Source organism: Nicotiana tabacum, chromosome 14, assembly GCF_000715075.1.
Source record: "Nicotiana tabacum cultivar K326 chromosome 14, ASM71507v2, whole genome shotgun sequence".
NCBI classification, from domain to species: Eukaryota; Viridiplantae; Streptophyta; class Magnoliopsida; order Solanales; family Solanaceae; genus Nicotiana; species Nicotiana tabacum.
In genome coordinates, this window is record NC_134093.1 from 104,861,766 (window position 1) to 104,885,963 (window position 24,198).

General features: G+C 37.6%; 1 protein-coding gene across 1 annotated transcript; it reads left to right on the plus strand.

The window, feature by feature from the left end:
- The first annotated feature begins 2,664 nt into the window (after nt 1–2,664).
- LOC142169075 (uncharacterized) lies at nt 2,665–4,285 on the plus strand. The gene is made up of 3 exons (XM_075230277.1): nt 2,665–2,922; nt 3,073–3,264; nt 4,028–4,285. The coding sequence occupies exons 1-3, from the start codon at nt 2,665–2,667 to the stop codon at nt 4,283–4,285; spliced, it is 708 nt and encodes a 235-aa protein (XP_075086378.1).
- Nucleotides 4,286–24,198: the final 19,913 nt, after the last annotated feature.

The window sequence follows — 24,198 nt, forward strand, 5'->3', positions numbered from 1 at the left end:
AGTCCGCAGATACAGACAAGTAGTCGCAGAAGTGGAAAAAAGCTGGGTGAGGAAAGATCGCAGAAGCGGGTCTGCGAGTGCATCTACGGAAGCGCATGAGCGGTTGTCTGGAGCGTAGAAGAAAGGTTGTGCTTATGAGCAGATGATGGATCGCACCTGCGAGATCGAAGAAGCGGATATAGTTCTGTAGGTGCGAGAGGTCGGGATTTCAGCGTTATTCCGCAGGAGAGGGTCTTTTGTCGCAGAAGCGGCCGGTGGTTCGCAAAAGCGGAATAGCTTGGCAGAAGTTATAAATCGAGGGTTTTGTTCATTTTAACATATTTTGAGTTCGGGAGCATGGATTTGGGCGATTTTGGAGGCGCTTTTCATCACATGGATTGGGGTAAGTGTTCTCTACCCGATTTTAATTATATTTCGTGAATCTATATTCAATTTTATCATTTGGATTATGAATATTAAAGAGAAATTTAGGGTTTTTGTCTAAACTCTCATAAAGTGAATATTTGAGTTTCGAACATTGATTCGGATTCGGATTTAAGTGAAATTAGTATGATTGTGTTCGTAATCGAATGGGTCGCCGGATTTTATAAGTTTTGTTGGGTTCCAAAGTGCAGGCCCGGATTTGACTTTTTGGTTGACTTTAAGCTTTTGATTAAAGATTCAACCTTTATCGATTGAGTTTATTTCCTTTGGCATTATTTGATGTTCTTGAGTTTCTTTTGGCTGGTTTCGAGCCGTTCGAAGGTCGGTACATGCGGGATGGCATTTCTAGAGTATTATTTGGCGTGCCCGGTATTGGATTCGGCTAATTCGAGGTAAGTATTATATCTAAACTTGGATGTGAGGGTATTTAACCCTGAGAAATATGTTATAAAAGATGTATTAAGGTAACATACGTGCTAGGTGACGAGTGTGTTGGCGTACACCGAGGGAATTATGATTTTAGTCGACTATTGGACTATGATCGAACTTGTTTTGCTGTTATATCTTGTTACATCCATAATCTCCCTACTTGTTTGATTGTAATAGCTGTGAATCATGTTAGAAATCATGTTTAGGCTATATGCTTATTCTGTTTGGACACACTGAGGTCATCTCTGATGTTGAGTTATTTGCTTACATTGCAAATACATACTCAGTCATATTCATACATTTGCATATCATATCCCAGTCTCTGTTATCATTTGTTATCACATCATATTATCATTGTTTGGGCTGATTGGCATGAGATTTGTGAGCCCGAGAGACTGGAGAGATTGATAACTGAGTTGGGGCCTGAGGGCCGGATTGTGAGCGATATTTATGGGATCGGACTGAATGCCGCAACAGGTTTTATTGATTCATGATGGGATCGGGCTGCACACCACAATAGGTTTTATTGATTCATGATGGGATCGGGCTACACGCCGCAGTAAGTTTTATTGATTCATGATGGGATTGGGTTGCACGTCGCAACAGGTTTTATTGATTCATGACGGGATTATGTTGCATGCCGCAGCAGGCCATGTTGGCTTATATTAGCACTTGGACAGGATCCACCCCTCTGTAGTCTAACATACTAGCAGTGAGCGCAGGTACCGAGTGCCGAGTACCGAGTGTCGAGTGATTGAGTATACCGAGTGATTGAATATACTGAGTGATTGAGTGTGAGACAACGAGATTGAGTACTTTGAGAGCATGGGTACATAAGTTCATCACTGTGATGCATTACATTTGACATGATACTTGGCATATAGGCATAGAGATACATTTCTTCATGCTAAACGGTATTGTGAGATTCATGGCCTCACATGCATGTTGACATGTAGGCATAGATGTGTACTCTCCTCATGCTAACTGATAATGAAACATCTTATTTTTTGTTCAAAGGTTTTGGAAAAAATTATAGTTTTATAATATACTCATATTTTGGTGATTTCGGTGAAAGATTTAGGTCTTACTATTATACCTGAAAAGTATGTCTATTTTTCGTAACTGTGAATGAGCTGAGCATCATATCTTTGAGTTATTACTTGTACTGCTTTTATTATATTATTACGAGTTGTTCTTGGCTATTGGTGTTGGACTCTGACCATTGTCCAAGCTCGTCACTGCTTTCAACCTGAGATTAGGTTTGTTACTTATTGAGTACATGGGTTGGTTATAATCATACTACACTTCTGCACCTTGCGTGCAGATTTTAGAGCTGATATTGTTGTGCATGGCGGGAGCTGACATTGAAGATGTATCTGCTTTTCGGTTATAGCTACCTCTTGTTCTTGATAGCTTTAGATTTATAAATCTGTTTATGTATATTTCGAACAGATGATGTATTTATTTCATACCATCTTTGTAAACTCTAAATCTCAGAAGCTCATGATTCGTACTACTAGTCCTGGTTGTTATATAAAAGTTCAGTTATTTCATCATTATATTCTCAGTAAATCTCATTTAAAATTGGATTATTGCTAAATTGGATTACTTAACGGGTTGGAGTAGGTGCCATCACGATTAGTTAGATTTTCGGTCGTGACACTGTCCAACCAGATAAATAATTACTACATGTCAGTGTTTCCATCTGGAGTCGTGCCCTCTGAGATTAACAGAACCTACCTCTGCCTAATCCCCAAATGTCCTAATGCTACTATGTTAAGAAACTTCATACCTATAGGACTGTGCAATACCATGTACAAGCTAGTCACTAAGATCATTGTCAACAGAATCAAGTATGTCCTTAACAATATCATTGGTCCAACTCAAGCCAGCTTTCTATCAAACAGAAGAGCTGCTAATAATGCCATAGTGGTTCATGAGTACATAAATCACTTTCAGAAGATGAAGGGTAAAAATGCTAACATGATCTTAAAAGTAGACCTAGAGAAAGCATTTGATAGAATAGAATGGTCATTCATCAAAGACTCCTGCTCTTCTTCAATTTTCCAAGTAGACTAATCACCTTGATTATGTCTTGCATCACCACCAGTTCCATCTCTGTCCTGGTTAATGGAGACCAGACTAAATTTTTTTTAACCCAACTAGGGGTATTAGACAAAGTGACCCTATTTTCCCTACCTCTTCATCATTTGCATGTAGAGGCTTTCTAGGAATATAAAAGAGGCTGTTAGGAACAACTCCTGGTTCCTAATTAGCATCAACAGGAGTGGGCATATGATCTCTCACTTGTTTTTTGCTGATGATCTCACTCTATTTGCTAGAGCAAATAATAAGAACTACCATGCTATTTTAAGAGCACTGGGGGAATTCAACAATGCCTCTGGTCAGAAGGTGAACTTCCCTAAGTCTAAGGTCTTTTTCTCTACCAACTATAGAGAGGAATGGGCTAGCTAATGCAGCTCAATCCTGGGCATCAAGACTGGCTTAGCCTTTGAAAAATACCTTGGATTTCCCATTTTCCACAAAAGGCCCATAAGTAGTGACTTCCAATTCATCTTGGAGAACCTTAACATCAATCTGGCAGGTTGGAAAACCAAGTTCTTCGACATGGCTGGCCATACTACTCTATCTAAAGCTAGTCTGAGTAGCATCCCCAGCCATGTAATGCAATACATTAAGTTGCCCTCTAAAATAACCAATCGGATTGATAAAGTTCAAAGGGATTTTATCTAGGGCACTACTGCTGAAAAAAGGAAACTTTATGGTTAAATGGGACACAATTACAAAGCCTAAGAATAGGGAGGGCCTGGGTCTGCAACAAGTTCATATGAAGAATAAAACTTGCAATACTAGCCTAGCATGAAGAATGTACAATAACATCAGTTCCATATGGGCTAGAGTGCTCATGGGTAAGCACTGTAGTGGGACTGGAAATAGGGGTAAGCCCAAGACTAGGGTCTGACAATGCATTCAAGAGGGTTGGAAAGTATGTACTAAAGCCTCCAGATGGATTGTCCACAAAGAGGACATGATCAATTTTCTGGAGGACAGTTGGTTATCCAACTTGCAGCTTCTTAGCTCTATCCTAAGAGGGCCTTGGCAACTGACTGACTTGAATAGGAAAGTTAGTATTGTGCACTGTAATGGGATCTAGGACCTTAACTCAATCAGCTATCTCGTTCCACATGAGATCTCTACCATTATCCAAAGAACTTCCATCCCTCTTAATGCAAAGGCCAATGATAAACTAATCCGAAAGCTCATACCCACTGGGATATTCTCCTGTAGGCCAGCCTATAATTTCATTGCCTTCAACTTCACCGGCAATCCTGATCAAGAAGACCTCTATGATTGGATTTGGAAGCTGAAGGTTCCAAATAAGATCAAGTTCTTCACATGGATGATGCATTAGAATAGACTTCCCACTATAAGTTACCTCTACCACATTAGGCCGAATATTAACCCAAATTGCTCCTACTATGGAGTACATGTGGAGGATATCAACCACATTTTATTTGAGTGTCCTAATGTCAAGGTATTCTGGCTCAACCTGGTAATGGCTAGCACTAACAGTCAAGCCATTCCACCTAATGCCTTCACCATGCAAACCTTGGAGGATACTTGGCACAGGCTCCAATATGTCCCCTTCAATGCCTGTATTGACCGAAAGATGGTTCTACCTTTTTGGTTTTGGAGCATCTGGAAAACTAGAAACACAAACATGTTTGAGAAGAGAAAGACCCACACCTCTATCCACCAAACAACTGCTATGCCAGTTGAGTATTGTCATGTAGTTGCTAGTCAAAAAACTAAATCCTGAAAAAGTTACCCTTCACCTCTAGTGGCATAGCGGCTGGGACTTTCAAGCTTCACATTGTTGGGGCTGCTTGTGCTTCAACTAGGCAAAGGGGATGTAACGACCTGACTGGTCGTTTTGAGTATTTATGCTTTTTTCAACTATTTAAAGTCTTGAATAGCTTCATATGATGTATTATGACCAGTGTGTATTGTCGGATTTGGTTTTCAGATGTTTCGGGATTAGTTCGGATGAATGAAATTCATGTTGGAAACTTAAATGAAAAGGGTTGATCGGAGATTGACTTTTATGCAAACAACTCCGGAATGGAGTTTTGATGGTTCCAATAGCTCCGTATGGTGATTTCGGACTTAGGAATGTGTCTGGATATTTATTTTGAAGTCCGTAGTTGAATTTGGCTTGAAATGGCGAATTTGACAGGAAGTTGACTTTTATGATATCGAGTCGGGATTGTAATTCCAGAAATTTCAGTAGCTTTGTTATGTCATTTATGTCTTATACGCAAAATTTGAATTCATTCCGGATTAATTTGGTATGTTTCGGCGCGAGATTTGGAAGTTGAAAGATTTAAAGTTCATTAGGTTTGAATTGAGGTGCGATTTGTCGTTTCGATGTTGTTATATGTGATTCGAGGCCTCGAGTAAGTCTCGGGGTGGTTTTAGACCATTTCTAAACCATTTTTAATTGTTGGTTTTTGTCTACAAAGGTGTGCATCGCGATCGCGAACATTTGGTCACGTTCGCGAAGAGCAAACAACAACTTGGGGCCTTGTGAATCGCGATCGCGGAAGGTCTTTCGCTTATATCTAGCAATCTATAAGGAATTTGGAGATGATCCAAAAATAAAAGTTCTAGCCCTTTATATCTAGTTTTCAGAAAGATAAACCATTTGTTATTTGGAGTTATGTACAAAAGGTTATGACCATTATACTAGAGGCTGGCTGGAAGAGTTGGGGAGTTTGTTCTTCGTGATCGCGATTGATTTTCCGCGATCACGAAGTGCAAATTTTGGGCTAGAAAATTTTGTGCTTCGCGATTGCGAAGCATTTTCCATGATCATGAAGAGTAAATGCCTGGACATAAGCAATATTACAAGGTTTTGGCTATTTTAATATATTTGGAGCTATGGAACTCTGATTGAAGTGATTGTTTAGGCGATTTTCACCATATGGATTGGGGTAAGTGATTCTAACTCAGTTTTGTTTAAATTACATGAATATATTATTGTTTTCATCAATAAATTAGTGTTTTGGGTTGAAAATGGTAGAACATTTCATAGATTTTAATTGAGCACCCTTCACTTCCAACTAAGAGGTTGTGAGTTCGAGTCACCCCAAGAGCAAGGTGGGGAGTTCTTGGAGGGAGAGAGCCGAGGGTCTATCGGAAACAGCCTCTCTACCCCAGGGTAGGGGTAAGGTCTGCGTACACACTACCCTCCCCAGACCCCACTAGTGAGATTATACTGGGTTGTTGTTGTTGTTGTTGTTAATTGAGGATTTGAAGGCCGAGTTGGGGTCGAATTTGAGTAATTTTGGTATGGTTGGACTCGTAGTTGAATGAGGGTTCAGATTTTATAATTTTTGTCGGATTCCGAGATGTGGGCCCCACTGTTGACTTTTGGTTGAGTTTTCGAGCGGAGTTGGAAATTTTTATAAATTGTTAAATTGCAAGTATTTGAGTATATTTTGATTAAATTTGCACGTTGTTTGACTAGTTTCGAATCGTTTGTCTTGGAATTGAGGAGATAAGAAGGCGTTCGGAGGTTGATACACACAGAATGAAATTTTCGGAGTATTGTTTAGCGTGCTCGGCAGCGGATTCAGCTTGTTCGAGGTAAGTAACACTTCTAAACTTGGTTTTAAGGGTATGAATCCTTGAATTTTGTGTTATATGAATTGTTTGGAGGTGACGCACAAGCTAGGTGACGAGTGTGTGGGCGTGCATCATAGAAATTATGACTTAATTGATTCAGTGGAGTTGCATAATCAAATAATCATGTCATTACCCACATATCCTCCACATGTTAGAGGAAATTGAGATAAGACTTATGTTAAAGATAATGTTTAGGCTACGTGCCGATATTTTTGGGACCCATAGAGGTATTATTGCTATTGAATTACTTGTTTGAATTTACAATTTTGTACTCAGTCACATCTTTCATTTGCATATCATATCTCAATCTCTGTTATCATTCATTGATACATCATATCATCATGTTGGTTTTATTTTCATGTCAGTGAGAGCCCGAGAGACTGGAGAGGTTGATGACTGAGTGAGGCAGAGGGCCTGATTTTGAGATATTGATACTATAGCACGTGAGTTGTCCGTGCAGATTTTAGCGCTTAGGCTGAAGGAGCCCATCCGGAGTCTGCACACCCCCCAGTGAGCGCGGTTGATTTATATTAAGGGATGGATCTTCCCTGGACATGGATCTTGTCCGAATCATTTATATTTGGGGATGGATCTTCCCCTGGACATGGATCTTGCCCGAATCATTTATATTGAGGGATAAATCTTTCCTGGACATGGATCTTGTCCGAATCATTTATATTTAGGGATGGATCTTCCCCTAGGCTGGATCAGTACTGAGTGACTGACTGTTAGTTGATGTGTAGTTGATCTATATATATGGGATGGATCTTCCATGGGCTGGATTGGCCATATACAGTACTGCATGATTGAATATTTTGAGAGTGTGAGTACACGAGGTTTCCACTGAGGTACATCACATACAACATGTACATTAGCATGTAGATATAGAGATGTCACATTCCTCATATCATTCAGCATTGATCTATTTTACTTGTACTGAGTTTAACTGTTGTATTTGAAAGCATACCTATATTTTTGTACTGTTATTTCTATACTGGACTGTACCTGTTGAGCTCGTCACTACTTTCAGCCCAAAGGTTAGTCATGTTACTTATTGAGTACATGAAGTTGGTTGTACTCATACTACACTTCTGCACCTTGCGTGCAGATTTTTGATGTTGATGTAGCTGCGAACATCGGGAGCTGGATCTGAAGATGTATCTGCGTTCTAGTCATTGCTTCCTCTTGTTCATGGTAGCTTTAGAATTTTTAATCTGTTCATGTATATTTCAGACATATGACGTATTTTTATTTCACATTAGCTTTGTAAATTCTAATCTTAGAAGCTCATGATTTGTACTATCAGTTCTTGGAGAGTGTATTAAAGTCAATTAAATATGGAGTAATTGAATCATATTGTTGTTATTTGGCTTACCTAGCGGGTGAGGTTAGGTGCCATCACGACTAGTTGAATTTTGAGTCGTGACAAGTTGGTATCATAGCTCTAGGTTCATAGGTTCTACAAATTATGAGCAAATGTCTAGTAGAGTCTTGTGGATCGGTATGATGACGTCCATACTTATCTTCGAGGGGCTACAAGGCATTTAAGATAAACTTCCTATCTTTCTTCCCTTATCGTGCGGAATTGATTCAGCTTGAAACATAACTCTTTAAATTCCCTCCATGCATCCGTATGCGCATGTGAGCGCTCGGTATCAGCCGTGCATCTCCATCTTGTGATTTCAGGGATGAGGTGTGAGATGTGATTTCTATGTTTTGGTGATGGGCCAGTCTAGAGGACTTGAGGCCAGGGTTAGACTGCAGCTTAATCTCTGTAGTTTCGGTTGTGAGAACTTATGTGTTTGGACTTATGCATCTAGTAGTGTCCCTATGAGTGAAGTTTGTGGCTCGATGAGAGGTTGAATGACTATGTGATGATTTGAATATGACGAGAAGAGTTTTTCGAGATGTAAAAAGGGCCATTGGGTTCTTGATGTCGTTCTTGATTTGATGTATAGTCTCGAGTATGAATGTGTTGAAGGATCTTTCACGTTGTTGAATTGTGGGACAAACTAAATTCTCATGTCTTGTTAATGAGTTTGGACTCAGGAAGATTAAGTGAATGCGTAGTAATTGTGGCTGCGAAAGGGTATAACAAGATGCCAATTTGAGGCTAAGCAGGTGGGTTATCTCCTGCAGAGTAATCTACGTAGGTGTGTCCCTTATAATGTTGAGTAGAGAGTTTCTTTTATACTGGCGTGGCGTACGTGTTGAGATTTGAATTTGAAATGGTCAAGGAAGTCGACTTGACCGCCACGAGAATGAAGGCGATCTTAGCAGATGAATTGAGGTACTATATGGGTTGCGTTGCATGAGCTTGTGAAGAATTTAGTTGAATCTCACTGCAATGTCATGGCAGTAACACGGTATGTGTATTGTGAGTTATTGAATGTCATGATCTAATGACTTTGAGCCAAGTGGGGGAGTCTGCTATCTATGATTTGATTGCATATTTATATGTTGTATTGGTTTTGGTCCGAGGCATACTTGTGGATCAGTTATGACTTACCAGGTTGAGATCGAGGATGACTCGAGTAATGAAATTACTGAATACGGGTTATATTGCACTTCAGGAGTATATGAAAATCATGGGATGAGTGAGTTGTTATTTCTGAAGGATGTAGTGTGCACGGAGTATGAATTTGATCAGTGGTATTATAGTAGAGTTACTTCTTTGAGTGTTGTTGTACTAATGAGGCACGTGTCTTTCGGTTCGCTCGGGAGGTGCAATTTGGATTTGAGAAAAGTGGGTGACTCTCGAGAAAGTTCTAATGGGTTCAAGATTTATATATAGCAATTGAGAATTTCTCCGGACTTGTGTATGGATAAAATCTGAGATTTGCATTTGATGGTGCCTAGACTTGCGGTAATTCTGTATGACTATGGATTCTACATTCTAGTATAAGAAAGGTAAAAGAAAAATTTTAATTTCACATAAGGTATTTTCAGAGTGGGCGTTTCAGTTGTGGTACTAATGGGGGTGCTTAAGAAGAATACAATGGCTTATGGGCCTTAAGGCAGTGTCATTTTATGTTAGGATGTATTGTAGTGAGCTTTGGGTAAGGATCATAGTGTTCTGACAAGGAAAAGTATCAACTTGAGGGTAATTCAGAAGAAACTAGGAGAAAATAGGACAACTGGGTAGTAGGCTAGACCAGTATGGTAATGGTATGCTCGATTCTTTTGGGTAATTATGATGTGGTGAGGCTCTACAAATATTTTGGTGGTAATATTCTTGGGTTTGGTGACCTACATGGTTTGGTCGAGTACGAGAAATTTAGTTCTAATAGCATGATTATGTGCAAATGGATTTCAAAGTGTTCTTGATGGTTTCTACCATGGTTTGGACCAGATATTTTCTACCGGTGTGGAGAACATGTTGTGTATTATGATTTCCTCCTGGAAGAAAGCAAATGGAAGGTTTCTAACTAACCGGGTATTTAATTTGCGGGTAGGGTTGTTCAAAACCGAACCAAAATCGAAAACCAAACTGAAACCGAAGCTTAATGGCTTATTGGTATCGGTTTAACGGTTTAATGGACGGGGAACAGATTGAAATTTTTTTATTAACGGCTTATCGGTTTGGGGGCGGATTATTCAATTTTCTTAACGGATAATCCGTTAACCCGTTAAGAATATATATATATATATATATATATATATATATATATATATATATATATATATAATTTATTTTTATCCATATATATATATTAAATAATAAAAATCCCTTCCACACTTCCACTTATAGTACCAGACCAGTAATCGGTATTACTCTATTAGACATTTAGACTTTAGAAACCCTAACATCTAAAATTCTTAATTTCACCCAGTGGTCAGCCCTCTCGCCGACTCGCTTCTCCATCTCGCCGTCTCGCCTCTCCCTCTCGACGACTCGCCTCTCCCTCTCCCATAGCCAGAGCAGCAGATGGTAAGTTTCTTTTCTTATTGATGTCTTCAGAATATTCAGTCCTCACTGTTATTTACACCTTTAAAATCAAAGAGCATCTCAAAGTATTCAGCCATTTCACGGATCTCCAATCACTGAGATTTCTTCTGAAATTGACATTCCAATTGTTGCCTTCTCTGCCTTGTGCTGTTTTGAGATCGATGTTTGACAGTTTTTGTTTAAATATCCATTAAAGGAACTTGTAATTTTCATTCCTTTTCTTTTCTTGTTGTAGTGACTCATAGCATAGCTGAAAATATACAAAGTGATAAGGTGATGGGTGAAAGTGGGGCTTCTAATTCAAATGCAATAAGTCAGGCTGATACAACAGAGTCAAATATAACCAAAAAAGAAAAAAAAGGGTCTGTTGTGTGGGATCATTTTACAGAAATTATTACTTCTGAAGGGAGTACAAAAGCAAAATATGACTATTGCTTTATTGAGTATTGTTTTAAGATCAAAGACGGTACGTTGACACTTTTTTCTCATATGTTTAAGTTTCCTAAACGCCCTGCTATTATTGATAAAAAAAACAATTAAATTTAGGCTTTCAATCTGTTCCGGGGGTAGTCAGGGTGACGTAGCTGTTGTTACTTGAAAATTTGATCAAGAATAGTGTAGGAAGGCGTTATGTCATATGGTAATAGTTGATGAGCTTCCTTTCAGCTTTGTTGAGAAAGAAGGTTTTAGAGACTTTATGAAAGTGGCGCAACCTTATTTTCGGATCCCTTCCCGTAGTACTATTACTAGGGATTGTTTTGATCTTTTTAATGAAGAAAAGCAAAAGTTGAAGAGGTCTTTTATAGAAACGAAACAAAGAGTGTGTATTACCAATGATACCTGGACTTTTATATAAAGAATCAATTACATGTATATCATTGCCCATTGGATTGATAGTGAATGGAATATGCATAAGAGAATAATTAGTTTTTGTCCTATTGTTAGTCATAAAGGCGAAGATATGGTAAATGGTATTGGCAGGTACTTACGTGAGTGGGGGATAAATAAGATCTCCACTGTCACAGTTGCTAATGCAAGCTCCAATAATGTGACAGTAAAAGAATTGTCTAAACAATTAACAAAAATGGGAACTAATTTGATGAATGGTAATCACCTTCACGTGAGATGTATGACTTACATCATGAATCTTGTGGTCCAGGATGGTTTAAAATAATCTTCAGTGTCTATTGAGCGTGTTAGGCATGCAGTGAGATATGTTAGGCAATCTCCTGCGAGGTTGAAGAGGTTTCAAGAATGTTTTGATGATAAACAACTAAATTGTAAAAACAACTTTAAGCTTGGATGTTCCAACTAGGTGGAATTCCACCTACTTGATGTTGCACAAGGCTGTTGAATTTGAAAGTGCATTTTCACATTATGCTTCTAGTGAAATTGGCCCGAGACATTATCTTGAGCATTCTTATATTGAAGTTGAAATTCCTACAGGTGAACTTTTGAGTAGTGATTGGGAGAATGTAAAAAGAATTACAAAGTTTCTTGAAATCTTCTATCTTCTTACTTTGAAAATACTTAGATCACGTTATGTTACATCGAATATTCATTTTCTTGAAATTTGTGCGGTTGCTGTTTATTTGAAGCAATTAATAGCAAATGCTATTTATTTAAGTGAAATGGCAAAGAAGATGAAAGAAAAGTTTGATAAGTATTGGGGTGATCCAGGGAAAATAAACAAGATAATTTTCATCTCATGTAATTTGGATCCACGTTACAAGCTCAAATCAGTTGGCTATGCACATGTAAAGATGTTTGGTGAAGATCTGAGGGCAACTATACAAGCAGAAGTGAAGAAGTACATGACTTCATTATTTAGTGAGTATGTAAAGTCCAGCTCAAAAGGTGTCGTTCTTGCTTCATCTTCAGATTGTTCTTTATTGGACACCTCTACTTTCCTAACAGTCAAGTAAGCACCCAAAATACAGGACTTTTAGAATCACTCATGCAAGATATAAAAAAATATAAAAGTGGGAGTGGAGGTGTGGATACTAGAACAGAGTTAGATAAATATTTTGGTGAAGAAACTGAGGATGACACTAAAGAATTCGATGTTCTTCTCTGGTGGAAATTGAACTCAGCTAGATTTCATGTTCTTGCGGAGATGGCTCGTGATGTATTAGCTGTTTCGGTTTCAAGTGTGGCATCCGAATGTGCGTTTAGTACGGGAGGACGTCTTCTTGATTCATTTAGAAGTTCATTAACTCCTAAATTGGTGCAAGCTCTAGTGTGTCTTCAAGATTGGCTTCGAAATAAAAAATTAAAATAACCTGTTAGTGTTGAGGAATATCTTGATAAAATCGAGCAACTTGAAGGTAATAATATTATTACTATATTTTTTGTATATAAGTGTTGTTGATATGCTTATATTTATCGCACGACTCATTATTTTAATTTTTTTCTTCAGATTTAGCTAGCAATGGAAAAGACTCTTCCGTAATTAACGTGTAATGTTAATATATCTGGTAAGAATTCGAATTATGGATATGCATCTTTTCTATAATCTGATAATTATGTTATGTTAAGATATTGTATATCTAAACCCCTTTTTGCAGCCCATTTACAGCTTCCTCAGCTATTTTCATCATCTCTACATCATTTTCACTTCCCCAATATTGTTTTCGTGATATCAGTTCTGTTTTATTATAGCAATTTTGATCATTCTCATGCCCCAATCTATAGTACTGCATATAACAAAACAAAACAAAAAATCAATATTTCAACTAAGATCTAATTACAACTTGAAGATTCTATCAGTTTGTTGAGAAGATATTCTAAAGTTCATACAATATACTACTAGTATTTACGCAGAATAGTATTTGATTCCTTTTCCTTTTAATTTGAAGGCCATTACTTATAAGTATCTTCATATCCGTTAATGGATGTCTTCAATTGTTCTAGATTTTATGTCTAAATTTTTATGTTATCTCTAGTTATATTCTGGACTCATTTTGACAGATATAATTACCATATTAGGAAGTGTTAACTATTATGTTAGCTGAAGCATTGTTGGCTTTTTGCTGGTATTTACTAATTACTGGTACAATGCAGCAATTATTCTTCCAGATTAAGTATTTGATTGTGTATATATATTGGAGAAGTAAGAAGAAGTGACAGAGAGAGGATGGGGTTTACAGAGAATAGTAGAGGGTTAATTCTAGCAATGGTATCAAGCTTGTTCACTGGAACGAGTTTTATATTGAAGAAAGGTCTCAAACGTGTTGCTGCTTCTGGAACTCGTACAGATCTGAAATGCTATCTCTCTTTGTGTCTTAGATTTTTACTTCAATTTATTGCACGATTTACTAATTAAAAAGGAACAATCTAAACCGGTAACCGCCCGATAATACCTAAACCGATACCAATCCGCTTGATATCTTATCGGGTGGCTAGCGAATTAATACATTTAAAAGCCGATAACCAATAAGCCGAATTGTTAAGAATAAATAACCGCCCGATCCGCTTGATAAGTAGCCCTATTTGCGGGTGACTCAGAGTTGATAATGAGATTCTTGTGATTTTCACATGATGGCACGATAGATGTGGTGTGTTGTGCGGGATTAAAATTTACATGTACAAGGTGACAGTTCAGTATTGAAGGGAAGGTCCCAAATTTGGATAGCATGGTCAGTTTCAGATATTTAGATGAATGTTATAACTGCTCAGTAATTCTTGAGAAAGGTGCGCATTATGTTTTGACTTACGGATGTCCATTGGTATTGCGGTACTCACCTGGTTGATAGACTGCTGATATTCAAATTATTGTAATGTGGCACGGAAGAATCATTGAAGTATTCCTAGTGGAATGATCGTGCATGAAGGATGTGATAGTCATTCGAGTGCTGGAGTTGTGATCAGTTACGGTGGTTCATGTGTTCTATGAATTTGGGGGACTAGGAGTTCTCAGAAGCAAATTGTTTTGGGGCCGCAGAATGTGAAGATGTGGCCAAGTTAAATAGATAATAGTACATGTTATGGTTAAGTCATTGAGGACTTTTCAGAGGTCTATTTATCCATGCTCGGATTGCGTTTAGGCTATAATAAGCCTAGAATTGACTGTTAAGCTTTAAACTATTATATTTCTCAGATCTGTAACATTGTGTGAGCTATTTGAGCCGTGTTTGAGGCTATATATGGGTTAAAATCCCTGAACTAACTCGATAAATGCCTCGATGATGAAAGATTTTCGATTTGAGCTACGATAGCACACTTTGTACATGCCTACACTTTAGCATGTCATTTATACTAGTCCAGGAACATGAGTATCTTATCTCTCTCATCATATACCTGTATACCTATTTAAATGCTCCCATTTGATATGTTTGGACTGGAGGCCCGGGACGATACCGAGCGGATTATATTATTGGCACGTGAGTTGTCCATGTGGATCCATATATTGATATTATTGGCACGTGAGTTGTCCGTGCAGGTTCTATTGTTAGTATGTGAGTTATCCGTGCAGCGTGTGGAATTTACGTTTCCTTGATCGTTTATCTGATTAATTGTTTCTTTCCTCTTCATGCTATGATATTGCCTGATCAGGGCAATTTGAGAAAAGTGTGCACATGTACACACAAATATTCTTCTCACGAAATTTGATGAGTTGGTTTTAAATAATATTCGGTGCCGGTTCTTTTTCAAACAAAAGCAGGATTACACCGGAATAGCTAGAATAGTTGTGTTTGGTGATATAAGGTCATTGGACCTATAATGGATACTATCAGGTCTGATTACAGCATGTTGGAAGAATAATTTAGAATTCGGCTTAAGCAATTGGCTATGGTACTTGTTAAACGAGGGAAAGCTTCGTGACATGTTGATCTGGTGAGTGGTTTATGAGTTCATGTATGTTTCTTTTATTATCGACAACGTACAAAGGTTTTGAAATGAGGTTCTGTGGAATATGGGGTATAATACTAGTACTTGGTTGGTTTGGAGTAGTTACTGTGATCGGGAATGTTGTTGCGAGCATGCGAGTTGTGTAGTATGCTATGTGATTATATCTAGGGTTATGGCTATGGCTTGATACAACTTGTTCAAACTTATACAGTGTGTAGATGTGAGATTCGGGTCTTGAAAAGAACTCTGGATATTAGAAATTTGGCTCCAAGTTTTTGGGCTAAGGTTAAATTAATGATTTTTTTAGTTGTATTGTGTTGTCAGGCCTATATAGAATAGGGTGATGTGGGATCACCCCCGGGTATGTGTGTGGTAAGGTGAAATAGAGATTTGAAGGTTTAGGAGCAACTCTTGGCACGTTCGAGGACGAACGCATGTTTAAGTGTGGGAGAATGTAACGACCCGATCGGTCGTTTTGAGTATTTATACTTCTTTCAACTATTTGAAGTCTTGAATAGCTTCGTATGATATATTATGACCAGTGTGTATCGTCGAATTTAGTTTTCAGATGTTTCGGTTGTGTCTCGATATTTATTTTGAAGTCCGTAGTTGAATTTGGCTTGAAATGACGAAAATAAAAAATTTAAGGTTTAGAAGTTTGACCGGAAGGTGACTTTTATGATATCGAGTTCGGATTGTGATTCCGGAAATTTTAGTAGCTTTGCTATGTCATTTATGACTTGTACGCAAAATTTGAATTCATTCCGGATTGATTTGATATGTTTCGGCGCGAGATTTGGAAGTTGAATTGAGGTGTGATTCGTTGCTTCGATGTTGTTATATGTGATTCGAGGCCTCGAGTAGGTCCGTAATATGTTTTGGGACTTGTTGGTATATTCAGACGGGGTCTCGAGGGGCTCGGGTGAGTCTCAGGGTGATTTCGAAATATTTCTAGGCCATTTTTAATTGCTGGTTTTGTCAACAGAGGTGTGCATCACAATCGCGAACATTTGGTCGCGTTCGCGAAGAGCAAACAGCAGTTTGGGGCCTTGTGAATCGCAATCACAGAAGCTCTTTCGCGATCACGTAGAACCAAATCTCTGCTTCACTGACCCGACTTTGGAAGCTTATATCTCGCAATATATAAGGAATTTGGAGATGATCCAAAAATAAAAGTTGTAGCCATTGATGTCTAATTTTTATAAAGTCAAACCATTTGTCATTTGGAGTTTCATACAAAACGTTATGACCATTATACTAGAGGCTGTCTGGAAGAGTTTGGGAGTTTGTTCTTCGCGACCGCGAAGGGAAAATTTTGTGCTGAAAAATTTTGTGCTTCGCGATCGCGAAGCATTTTCCGCCATCGCGATGAGTAAATGCCTGGACATAAGCTATATTTCGAGGTTTCGGCCATTTTAACATATTTGGAGCTATGGAGCTCGGATTGAAGCGATGTTTGAATTTTCACCATATGGATTATGGTAAGTGATTCTAACTCAATTTTGGTTAATTTACATGAATATATTATTGTTTTCATCATTAAATTAGTGTTTTGTGTTAAAAATGGTAGAAAATTTTATATACTTTAATTGAGGATTTGAAGGCCGAGTTGGGGTCGAATTTGAGTAATTTTGGTATGGTTGGACTCGTTGTTGAATGTGGATTCAGATTTTATAATTTTGTCGGATTTCGAAATGTGGTCCCTACCATTGACTTTTCGAGTGGAGTTGAAAATTTCTATAAATTGTTAAATTGCAAGCATTGAAGTATATTTTGACTAAATTTTCACGTTGTTTGACTAATTTCGAATCGTTTGGCTTGAAATTGAGGAGATAGGAAGGCGTTCAGAGGTTGATATGCGCGGAATGGAATTTTTGGAGTATTATTTAGCTTGCTCGGCAGCAGATTCGACTTGTTTGAGGTAAGTAACACTTCTAAACTTGGTTCTGATCGTATGAATTCTTGAATTTCGTGTTATATGAATTGTTTGGAGGTGACACACATGCTAGGTGACGGGCGTGTAGGCGTGCACCATAGAAATTGTGACTTAATTGATTCCGTGGAGTTGCACAATCAAATAATCATGTCATTACCCACATATCTTCCACGTGTTAGAGGAAATTGAGTTGAGTCTTACATTAAAGATCATGTTTAGGTGACATGCCGATTTCTTTGGGACCCACAAAGGTCTTATTGCTATTGAATTACTTATTTGAATTTATAATTTTGTACTCAGTCACATATATCATTTGCATATCATATCTCAATCTCTGTTGTCATTCATTGATACATCATATCATCATGTCGGGTAGATTTTCATGTCATTGAGAGCCTGAGAGACTGGAGATTTTAAGTGATATTTATGGGATCGGACTGCACGCCACATCATGTTTTATTTAATTATGCCTGGATATTTCTATTATAGCGCTTGGGCTGAAGGAACCCCTCCGGAGTCTGCACCCCCCCACAGCAAGCGCGATTGATTTTATATTGAGGGATGGATCTTCCTTGGACATGGATCTTATCCGAATTATTTATATTTTGGGATGGATCTTCCCCTGGGCATGGATCTTGCCCGAATCATTTATAGTGAGGGATGTATCTTCCTTAGATATGGATCTTGTCCGAATCATTTATATTTGGGGATGGATCTTACCCTGGGCTGGATTGGCCTTATACAGTACTGAGTTACTGACTGTGAGTTAATATATATATATATATATATATATATATATATATATGGAATGGATCTAACCTGGGCTGGATTGGCCATATACAGTACTGCGTGATTGGATATTTTGAGAGTGTGAGCACACGAGGTTTCCACTGAGGTGCATCAGATATAGCATGTACATTGGCATGTAGATATAGAAATGTCACATTCCTCATATCATTCAACATTGATCTATTTTACTTATACTGAGTTTAACTGTTGAATTTGAAGGCATGCCTACATTTCTGTACTGTTATTTCTATACTGGACTGTACCTGTAGAGCAAATAAAGTAGAACCAGATTTAGTTGTTAGTTTAATATCATTGCGGATTATAATATTGGCCATGAACCAGAGTCAACAACGGGTTTCCAAATTCCAAGCATTTGGGTGCACAATCAAGTATCAAGCTTGCTTTCTATACCTCAGATAATTTTCATGGCCTTGTTCTATAAAAAGAGTACTCCCAATCAGTGCCTTGGCTTCGGCAAAGATGAGAATGGTGTGATCAATTTCTCGGCCACTTTCCTGTTGATTTATCACTTTCTAAAGTTCAGAGCAAATTATCCTTATGTTCTGTAGCAAGGCCCAATTTGACTGGTTCATGTGCTGACAGAAAAGAGCAAAAAATCGTCCTTTATATCATCATTGTTAATGTTGCCATAATTAAAATACTCTCTTGATATAAGAGTAGAATTCTTATGTTGCTCATGTTTAGAATTCACTTTAACAACAAAAAGGAATAAGTGTAACTCCGTAAAGGAGAGATTTTTTAACTTCCATTCTCTTCATCGTGCAGTCACCAGTATTGCTTCTCCCAATTTCAAGGTTTACACTTTCATAGAATTTCATAGTATTCGTTATCCATGTAAACTGAAGTAAATAATGACATTATTAATTACCATCCTTTTGGTATTACAAAAAGTCCTTTAGTACAAAATGTCAGATCTTTGTCTCATTCAAAAGTTCATGGAACATCCACTCAAGAATTCCAGTTGCCAGCAATGATATATATATACTTAGTAGAAAATGTCCAGGGTCTTGCATCATCCTTTTCCAAAAGATAAAAATCTTGGACCCTTTAAAGTGGTTTCTGAAGAAGTCTTTCCAGAAGAACGCCATTCTAGTCAACGTCCATCGCCAATATAATTCTCTAACATCGTAATTGGTAAAAGCCATCAAACTTGTACACATTTCACTTTGTCATTTAGGAATTTTTTGAAAAAATAATATTTTCCACAGCACATAGAAAATGGGAGCAATCCTAAGAGCTTTGAGAAAATGTCACGACCTGGAATTCTCACCGTCGGGATCGGGATGGCGCCTAACATTCCACTTGCTAGGCAAGCCGATGTTAGAGAATTATTAAGCCAATCCTTATTCAATTCAGTAAATAACAGCAAATAAGCTAATATGAAGTACAACGAGTGCGGAATAATATAAAAACTTCGTTAATTACTACCACCCGGATCTGGAGTCACAATTCACGAACTTCTAGGATTTACTACAAGTAAAAGTCTGAAAGAAATACAACTGTTTGAACGAAAGAAACAGTAAAAAAAACTGAAAAGATAGACGGAGACTTCAAGGTCTACGAATACCAACAGATCTACCATGAGTACAGAGTGCAGTATCAGTACAACTGATCCCATGTACTGGTAAGTGTCGAGCCTAACTTCGACGAAGTAGTGACGAGGCTATGACAAGACACCTACATAACAAACATGTACAATTTAACAATATATGTACAAATAACAGCTAAACATGTACTATTGGGAGGGGGAACATGCTGAGGGGAATACGAGATAGAGAACTACAACAGAATGGTAACTTGAACAACCAATATACTATGAACCAATAAGAACAAGTAAACGCAGTAAAGGAAAAATGCACGGCATCACCCTTCGTGCTTTTACTCTCAACCTCACCATAAAATCAATAGAAACGGCACGACATCACCCTTCGTGCATTAAATCTCATAACATGACACGGTATCACCCTTCGTGCATTAACACTCACAATATAGCACGGCATCACCCTTCGTGCATTAACACTCATAATATGACACGACGTCACCCTTCGTGCATTAATACTCATAATATGGCACGGCATCACCCTTCGTGCATCAACACTCACAATATGGCACGACATCACCCTTCGTGCATTAACACTCTTTCTTACCATAATGCAATGAACAAATAACAATAGAGAGATAGAATAACAAGTACAAGCTTTACTTCAATATTTGGTTCCACAATATCAACCTCAACTTCGGAATCAATACTCAATTATTACCAGAAGATCCGTAAACATGATAAGAACAATCAGCTTAACAATACTAGTCTAAACATGGATAACATGAACAAAGGAAGCTATAATTGCAAGAAACAAAGCCCTCCCCCCCCCCAACCCGACTACAACGCATAAGTACTCGTCACCTCACATATACGTTGTTCCCCAACATTTAAACATATAGCAAATAGGCAAATAAGTCATATTCCGTCAAGTCAAGGTTAACCACGACACTTACCTCGCTCCGAAGACCAAAATCAAAGCTCAACCACGGCTTTTTCTTTCAAACAAACCTCCGAACCAATAGAATCTAGTAATTTACCAACCAAACAATTCAAATTAGGCCTTAAGAACTACCCACGATTGTAAAGAATTCAATTTAGGCCATTATTGAAAAAGTCAACAAAAGTCAACACCTGGACCCGCTTGGTCCTAATCCGAAATTCGGACCAAAACCCGATTATCCATTCACCCCCGAGCCCGGTTATGTGATTTAGTTTTGGAATCCGACCTCAATTTGAGGTATAAATCCCCAATTTATCAAATCCCTAATTTCTACCCAAAAACCCTCAATTCCACCATGAAACCTCTAGATTTTAGGTTGAAAACTTGTGAAATGTAGTGAAAGATAGAAAGAAAATAGGTTAGAATCACTTACCAACGATTTGGGGAAGAAAGAGTCCGGAAAAATCGCCTCTAAGATTTTAGGTTTTGAAAATTTGAAGAATGAACCAAAAATCCTGTCTAAGTCGTATTTGATCAGTTACAGATGTCGCATTTGCGACCTGGGGTTCGCAAATGCGAGCCCTGCAAATGCGAGAATCATCACACCTCTGCTTTCTTCGCAAATGCGAAAAATAGTTCGCAAATGCGAACTCTGGCTTGATTGCAAATGCGACCCAGTGATCGCAAATGCGAAGAATCCCCCCCTCCCCCCAGCTCCCATCACAAATGTGAAACATTATTCGCAAATGTGAACTCTGGCCTCCCCACTACTCTTCGCAAATGTGATGAGTAGATCGCAAATGCGAACCCAACAGTGGTCGCAAATGCGATGATTGATCTCGCAATTACGAGATTTGAGGCCTGCAACAAAAACTGAAGCACATCATCAATGTTCTAAGTCCAATTTTCATTTTGTAGCCTATCTGAAATTCACCTGAGCCCTCGGGGCTCTAAACCAAAAGTGCACATAAGTCTAAAAATATCATACGAACTTGCTTGCGCGATCAAATCGCCAAAATATCACCTAGAACTACGAATCGGACACCAAAATCAAATAAAATTTTCAAGAAACTTTAGAATTGCTAAATTAACAACTGGACGTCCGAATCACGTCAAACCAACTCTGTTTTTCACCAAATTTGACAGACAAGTCATAAATATAGTATTGGACCTATACCGGGTTCCGAAACCAAAATACGGACCCGATATCCAAAAAGTCAAACATTTCAAAATCATTAAGCCTTTAACTTTTAAATTTCAACAAAGTCCGATAACTCGGGCTAGGGACTTACGAATTCGATTCCTGGCATACGCCCAAGTCCCAAATCACGATACGGATCCACCGGGACTGTCAAAATATGAATCCGAATCCGTTTGCTCAAAACGTTGACCGAAATCAACTCAAGTGAATTTTAAGGTAAAATTTCATATTTTCTCAGTTTTTAACATATAAGCCTTCCGGAAGAACACCCGTACTGTGCACGCAAATCGAGAAAGACTAAAATAAGGTTTTTAAGGCTTCAAATCACAGAATTAGATTTCAAAACATGAGATGACCTATCGGGTCATCAAGGAAAACATCATTTTCATAGGCTTTAGGAAAGAAACATAAAAACATTTTAAAGTTATTTTTTGGTTTTAAAGAAGGGTAATTAGAGACCCAACTGTTTCAAGTTTTTGGTTTCAACTTCACTTGGTTTTTCAAGCATGTTGGCTCTATTTTCCTGGGATTTGTCGTTGTTATTACTGTCTTTTCTCTGCAGTGTTCATCTGTGGTAGCATTCAAAGGTCATCCTTGCTAATCAACTTAGGAATTCTGCACTTATGTATTTTTTTTAACCTTGTAGTGTAAAAGCTGATCATATAATAAGCCATGCTAATGACATCTTGGCATCCATTTTGATGGAATACATTGTGTTTGACATGATTTTTCTTTTTGGTTAATGGATATATGAGTAATCTATGTTTTATGTACATTCAAATTGTATTAATATGTTGTTAAGTAAAAAAAAAAAAAGATGCTCCAACCGGCGAGTTGGTATTTTTAAAATTATATTATCCTCAAATATAAAGTAACAATACATATACAAACTTAATATATCCAGAGGTTGTCAAGTAATATAATGGTATATGATTAGTCAAATTTGTGAAGTTCACAAAGCATGGATCACAAGTGTACATTTCAATAAAATTGAATGTTAAATGTGCCTAGTCAAACATCAAGGACTAGAAAAATATATATGTCAATATTTGAGGAACTAAAAGCACACATTTCCCATCTGAAATAATATGTATCTAAGTTTATTCTTCCATTTCGAATGAATTCAAGCCTTCAAAATTTCCAATATATATAGAAATGATAAATAAAATTTACAATGAACTAGTTCAACCGGCACGTTAAACACTAGCAATTTTATTAATTCAATTTAAGCTATTATGTTTGGGCAAAAGTTATAAACAATATATATCTTTTTCGTTTAAATAGTGAATGATTATCTGTCTAAAATATGTTCTCTTTTTTCCCCCTCTCAATTGACTGTTCAACCTTATCGTCAAGAGGCTTTAAGGAAAAATATTATATAGAAATCTCTAAATCTCTGAAAGCTCTCTAAAATTCTCACAAATCTCCACTCATAAAATAAGCTAGTGATATCCCTATTTATAATAGTACGAAACCTATGTCAACTAGAAACATAAAAGTTTATTCCTATATTAATTCTGACTACAAATCCTATTTAGACATGAATTAAATAAATCAAATCCTAAACAATGAAGGTTTCCTACTATAACTTTGAATTAGTTTTTCAACATTTTTCCGTAATTCAAAGTTGTATACGTCTCACTTGTTTGTATTGTTGTCTTGGAGCACTTTTCTCTAAATTCTACTTTTGTTGAAGCACCTGTCTCCAACTCACATTGATGCACTTTGTCACCAACACCCAATTTTATTAAAATACCTGTCTCCAACTCACGTTGATGCACTTTGTCACCAATACCCAATTCTGTTGAAGCACCTGACTCCAACTCCCGTTGATGCACTTTGTCACAAATACCCGATTTTGTTGAAGCACCTATCTTCAACTCTCATTGATGCACTTTGTCACCAACCATTGATGCATTTTGTCATCAACACCCAATTTGTTGAAGCACTTGTCTTCAATATCCGTTGATGCACTTTGTCACCAACACCTGATTTTGTTGAAACACCTGTCTTCAACTCCCATTGATGTACTTTGTCACCAACCGTTGATGCATTTTGTCATCAACACCTAATTTTGTTGAAGCACTTATTTTCAACACCCGTTGATACACTTTGTCACCAATAACTAATTTTGTTGAATCACGTGTAGTCAACTTCCAAATTCTTTTTTTTTTAACCTCTTCAACTTTTAGAGAAGAGTTTCTTCCTCTTGTGTAAAATTGATTGCACCCCTTTAAACTTGCAATATTGCAATTTTATTTTTAATCCACCGCTCTCAAACATTTAGAGAAAACCTTTGTTCCTCTTGTGCCATATTTGCTAGCGTCTCCTTGGATAATTTTATTTTTTTCATGCATATATCATTAGCATTGTGAGCACGTGATTTTTGCCCGACTAAAATACTCCT

Bases quoted from the DNA above. Each gene is read 5' to 3' on its own strand.
- LOC142169075 (XM_075230277.1), top strand. From the start codon at position 2,665: ATGTACAAGCTAGTCACTAAGATCATTGTCAACAGAATCAAGTATGTC. The intron at 2,923-3,072 runs GTAGACTAATCA...ATTTGCATGTAG, and splicing joins GCTCTTCTTCAATTTTCCAA to AGGCTTTCTAGGAATATAAA. The intron at 3,265-4,027 runs GTGAACTTCCCT...AATGGGATCTAG, and splicing joins ACAATGCCTCTGGTCAGAAG to GACCTTAACTCAATCAGCTA.